This window comes from Drosophila teissieri, chromosome 3L (genome assembly GCF_016746235.2).
Source record: "Drosophila teissieri strain GT53w chromosome 3L, Prin_Dtei_1.1, whole genome shotgun sequence".
NCBI classification, from domain to species: domain Eukaryota; kingdom Metazoa; phylum Arthropoda; class Insecta; order Diptera; family Drosophilidae; genus Drosophila; species Drosophila teissieri.
This window is the reverse complement of record NC_053031.1, coordinates 10,979,216-10,984,778: the sequence shown is the minus strand read 5'-3', so window position 1 is coordinate 10,984,778 and position 5,563 is coordinate 10,979,216. Positions and strand designations below refer to the sequence as shown.

The window sequence follows — 5,563 nt, the reverse complement described above, 5'->3', positions numbered from 1 at the left end:
TTTATTTGGCAACACACGTGTCTATGTTGTCGGCAAATCCCACAGTCTGCAAAGCATTTGCCTTCCCGATCCCGAAAACCAACCTCATACAACTGGAAAGCAAACACAGGTTCACGCAATCCAAATATTACCGTGAGCCCTCTTAAAAGATACAAATTTGCAGGATACACACGCAACAAAAATCGTGGGCGGAGTTTTTATCAAACGGCAAGGAAAAGTAGAAGAAAGTATCTTATATTATTCAATAAAGTGAATATTTTCAGATGATTGCATCTTAATATACATGTGTGTTGTAGTTTGGTTATGTAGTCACTAAAAGAGTGAAGTGAAGTTATAGTTTAAATATGAAACCCTCAATATTAGGCATACATATATGTACTTCTTCTGAAGCTCAAGTGTGTAAGTGGATCAGCAAAGTTGCTCCCACAACGAATGCCATGCCATCGTAGAATTTCCCAGCCTACTTTTCCGCCAAAACGTTTTGCGTCTAATGAGTTTTCTACCTGCGGTTTCGGGGAAAATTTGCGCAAAAATGCGACTCTTTACCTTTAAGTGCCGTAGGGGGAATGGAAAATGCTTGGTTAGATGGTTAGCTGGTTGGGTGGTTGGGTGGTTATGGGGCATCGTGGTTTTTACCTTCGGTGGTGGTGAGAAGTGAACAACAGGACCGTATGCGCTGTAAATGTTTAAGTGGTTACCGCGTTTAAGTCATTAGGGAAAATTCTTGGCGACCAGAGAAAAGGGTTGGGTGAACTTTGCTCCCAGAATTTGAATCTCAAAGTCGTGTTAAAAGTTGTGCCATACATACATACATACATATATTATGCGGCACTTTTTGGGTGGCTTTCAAAATTTCTATAGAGGCGGCAAATTCTTTGGGGTTAGTGCTTACAAAGCTTGTGAACAGTGAAAAGATGATCCGACATTAATTATGTAACGAATCTAAAACTTTGGGGGCACACAAAATATAAAACTTTAACAATTTGTTTAGGTATTCCGTTTGAAGTGGAATGAAAGTTTCCAAGAACGCGTATACGCCGTATGCCTACCCATTACCTTCTCACAACTAATGATAACTTTAAGTAGAAAAATTTAATAGTTAGGCTTAATTATACTAATATATATTTTCTATAAATTTATATAAAAAGCCAAAGTTGTTTCAAATAGTTTTTATTCATTCATATTATCAACTACTACTTATACATTTACTTTAAGCCAAATCTTCATTAATGTCATTTTATATTGCAAATGTAAATTAAAACTTATATTTTCCAAGTCAAGTATAACAATGTCAATTAATAACAATGTATAAAATCTTTAGTTAAACTCGAATTCCGACTCGAGTAGGGGGAAAAACAAAACCTTTTAGCAACCCCTCTCTTGAGTGAAGCGAGCTTGGCTCATTTTCGCCAGCACTTTGTTCTCTTCCAGCTTTAAACGGACTCTTTGCTGAAACTCAAGAGATTTCTCATAGTGTAAGTGCACTCAACCCACCTCCTTCAGAGTTTCTACAAGTGCTAAACAGCCTGAAACCATATAACCCATAACCAATCGGTCCTAAAGGGATTGATACATATGTTTGACTGTCAAGTATTGAAATATTGAACACCCCTTTAAAATGTGCGAAATTATCGGCGAGAAACGTCTGCCTATATTTAAATAACTCTGTCGCAATGACCGTAGCGAAACGTGTTCGACAACGGCTTTAAAAAATTAACAACATTGCTCCAATTAGTCTGGCCTGTCCGGCTCATAATTAAATGGGCATACATCGTTCTTTTATGGTATATATGTATGTAAATATTTCGCAGGCACTCGAAGCACCAAACCTGCGTCACGGCCCTATGGTTTTTGCGACTCCTTTCGCTTTTAGGTCCATTTGGTTATCACCCCGGACAGACGGTTAAATTGAATTTATAAATAGGCACAGACCACTGTTTAACTATCAGACTCAAATTCGTAGAGCAAAGACCCACTAATCAAACAGATGTCGACTTAGTTTAGAGCAAGTTTTATATTGATAAGTGTGCTAAATTGATTAAAAACTAGGGAAGAAGGCTTGAAGTTCCTAAAAAGGTGCCTCCATGTTGTAAAGTTAAAAGGATTCTACTTTCAACTTCCTGGTTTGCTAGGCAAAACTAGATATGAACACAGAAATAAGTAACCTATATAAATTCATTTGTATAGAATAAGTAGTAATTATCTGCCAAACTTGAAGGTAAAAACATCAGTAAATTGGTTGCCCGTCAGATGGCTGCATCGAATTTGGCAAAAGGTAATTCAACTATTTACGTTGGGTTTCTCGACGGACATATGGTGGTGATGGGCCTGACTAATTATCACTGAGATCTGCAACGCCGACAAAGGAAAACAAACAAATATTTACGGAACACACAGCCATTTGATTGCCTGCGGTTCGTGGACCTTTCCCCATTCCACATCCACTTCCCATCGCAACATCTGGTCCTGAAACTGGAGGACCAGCTCTGGCCAAATGGATCAGCTGTGTCCAAGGTCGCACCCCTGTAGTTTTATCGGCCAACTCCCCATTTTCCATTCGAGCCAATACTTATCACATTTCCCTTTCGCTGCCGCAGTGGGTCAATAATTAATCCAACGAAATTGATACGTTTCAAACACAAGTCCGTCCATCTGTACGTTTTAGGTACAGCATTTATGTACTCTCTCAAATTATTTATTGAATTGAATAGATATATCAGGTATATGTTCTGATTTCATTATGCTTCAAAGTGTTACTCTTTTGTTGATTTAGTCTCTCTTCTAAGCTTCAAAAAAAAGCTGTATTTGGCATCACTATTCTACTGCCATTTCCAGCGAAACCGTTTCGGTTATAGACCATTTCCACATGCCGGATTGATTTGCCCCACTTTAGCATAGCTCCATCGATCGACGAACGCGTTAGTATCCATCCGGAAATGGAGCGACTTGATTTGTGGAGCAGGGCTCGTCTGTTCTTCCACCTGCTCGCCACCGTGCACCTGGGCTATGCCATCTACTTCGACTGGCGGTATGCCCAGTTGCCACAGGTGGCGGTGACCCTGCGGCTGGAGCCACCGATTGGGGGCAAGTTCAAGTACATGACCTTTCTGGGCGGCCTCCTGCAGCTGGGCTACTATGCCCTGGCGCTGACCTTTGACCTCCTGCGCCTGAGATCGCTGAGGAAACTGCGAGACTACATCTTCGCCAGCTTTGCCATACCGCTGTCGCTCACAGTGGGTTTAACCTTCTGGACACTCTTTGCCATCGATCGGGAATCGATATATCCTGTGCTGCTGGACTTGGTCTATCCCAACTGGCTGAACCACACCATGCACACCTTCGTCGTGCTCTACGCCATTGTGGAGCTCGGGATCACACGACATCGATATCCGGAACGCAGGCGAGGATTGACTGGACTGGGCGCCTTCATGGTGGGTTACCTGGTGTGGATACACATCGTGTGGTTCAGGACCGGCATCTGGGTGTATCCCTTCCTTGGCGGCATCGCCTGGCAGCTGAGAGTCCTCTTCTTCGTCCTTATCATGGTCCTCGGATTCGTCTACTATCTCCTTGGCGAGCGAGTTAATCTCGTTTTGTTACAGAGAACTGCTGGCACTCACAGGTGAAATGGTAACGATGTCCATCTGGTAATTTAAGGAAAATAACGTATTTGATCAAATAAATAATCCCCCCTTTCATATTAAATTAAACATGATTACTGAGGAAAGCCAAGCTGTGTAACTATTCAAATCGTACAAAGACAAAGTAATAAAGTGTAAACATTTTGCTAGAAACCATTTAGTTCAATATGGAAGTAATAAAGTATAAACATTTTGCTATAAACCATAAAATTCAATATGGAAGTAATAAAACATATTTCCCGACACGAGTCAGTCGCAACATAAAAGTCAAAATCATCTGTTTTTTCATTACAAAACCAAACCGGAAATAGGTCTGAATATATTATTATGGCTTTCAAATGCGTTCATCATCGAAAACCAGCTGCTAAGCAGCGCAATTCATATGGATTCCAAGTTATTCACATTCATAGTCATTCCATATATGATAGTCACGTGCGGAAATTACAGCTGCCAGCTGATTCTGGAAAACTGATCCTTTGTTTTACTCAATCCTTTCAGCGGGAGGTTCCGGTTTGCCTGCGACGTGGGCTCCGATTTCGAATATTCCAGGACACCAGGACACCACTTGTGCCAATATTTCGAAAGTGATCTCCGCAGGGCGAAACCCATCGAAGAAAGGCACAGTTTTGCATTGTTTGCTGCAAAGGCAGATGGGTAACAGCCCATTTCTGTCATTCAGTCGATTGTGTTCTCTGAAGGCTGTCTTGTTGTGTACATTTCCATTCTTCTGGTTGTATGCCAAATAAATAACTAAATTAATGCCTATAGCACATTTAAATAGGTTTGCCTGAATAGTACAAGTTGAGTAATGAAATGCATGAAATTGTATTGAATGAAGTTGTGCAAATATATGTATATTAGATGTCTTTAGTTAAAAATAGGTATTACTTACAAAAACACACAACTGAAGATACATTTATAATATTCACAAACTTTTGAGAAGCAATAGTAAGCTCTACCTTGAGCAGAGATCATTTTAATAATTTAATTCTTGTCTAGCATTTCAACCGTTTTTTCTCTGCAAAGGTTATTTAGATTATTTATTTATTAAAAAGGTTATAAACCTTCATATTAACTGAGGCTGAACAGAAGCCGCCTTGTTGACAAGCCGTTAAATTTCGATTAGCACACGCGAACAGCTGTTGAATTGTTTGATCAATTTTCGGGAGTAGCACGTTTGAAGATCGCTGATGCATACTAACCAAGGTCAACGACAGCTGAAAACCGCTAAAAAAGCTGGCTTAAATGGTGACTAATATGCATATGCATATATTAAAGTCGTGCCATAAAGATAGATAGTAAATAGTAGTAACGCTTTTCAATAAAATGTAAAGTTTGCCTAAATACAACTAGGAATACAGTGGCTGAAGGAGCTGCAATTGCTTTGGCGGAAAACTGGCTTTAATTGCTGAGACGTCTGCCGACTCCGCTGGGCAATGGGCCATTAAAACTAATTGGCCTGATTGATTGAGCTCCTCGTGGTGCACACAGAGATGCACTGCGAGAAACTACAGTTAAAATGCCATTTAATTTACCATTTTCTAAAATTTTTAGAACGGGGCAAGACTATTTGACAATCGCATTGGTCATGCTTAATTTCAGAATAATATTTGTGTAAGCTGCATGTGAGTACCAATAAGTATTTCTTTCAGTGCGAACTTCTCACATCAGTCATCGCATTCGCGTGCATTGTGTGTTGCTCCTTCACAATTTAATTTAATTAATGAGCGTATGTATCAATTGGACTGCAATTGTTTAATTACTTGTATCGTGTCTTGTTTTAGCCGCCGATACTTGATATTCCCTTCGCTTTTTACAAATACATTGTAGTTCTAATATCTCAAAATTTAAATTTAATCCTTACTTTTAAATGCAAATCGCTTTAAGTTAGTTTACTTCGAAAGCATAATTAATGAACCTGT

The 5,563-nt window shown here is 39.7% G+C and overlaps 1 protein-coding gene across 1 annotated transcript; it reads left to right on the top strand.

The window, feature by feature from the left end:
- Positions 1-2,914: 2,914 nt before the first annotated feature.
- Positions 2,915-3,794, top strand: LOC122617501 (androgen-induced gene 1 protein). Its single transcript, XM_043793384.1, has one exon. The coding sequence runs from the start codon at positions 2,937-2,939 to the stop codon at positions 3,624-3,626; it is 690 nt and encodes a 229-aa protein (XP_043649319.1). The 5' UTR covers positions 2,915-2,936; the 3' UTR covers positions 3,627-3,794.
- Positions 3,795-5,563: the final 1,769 nt, after the last annotated feature.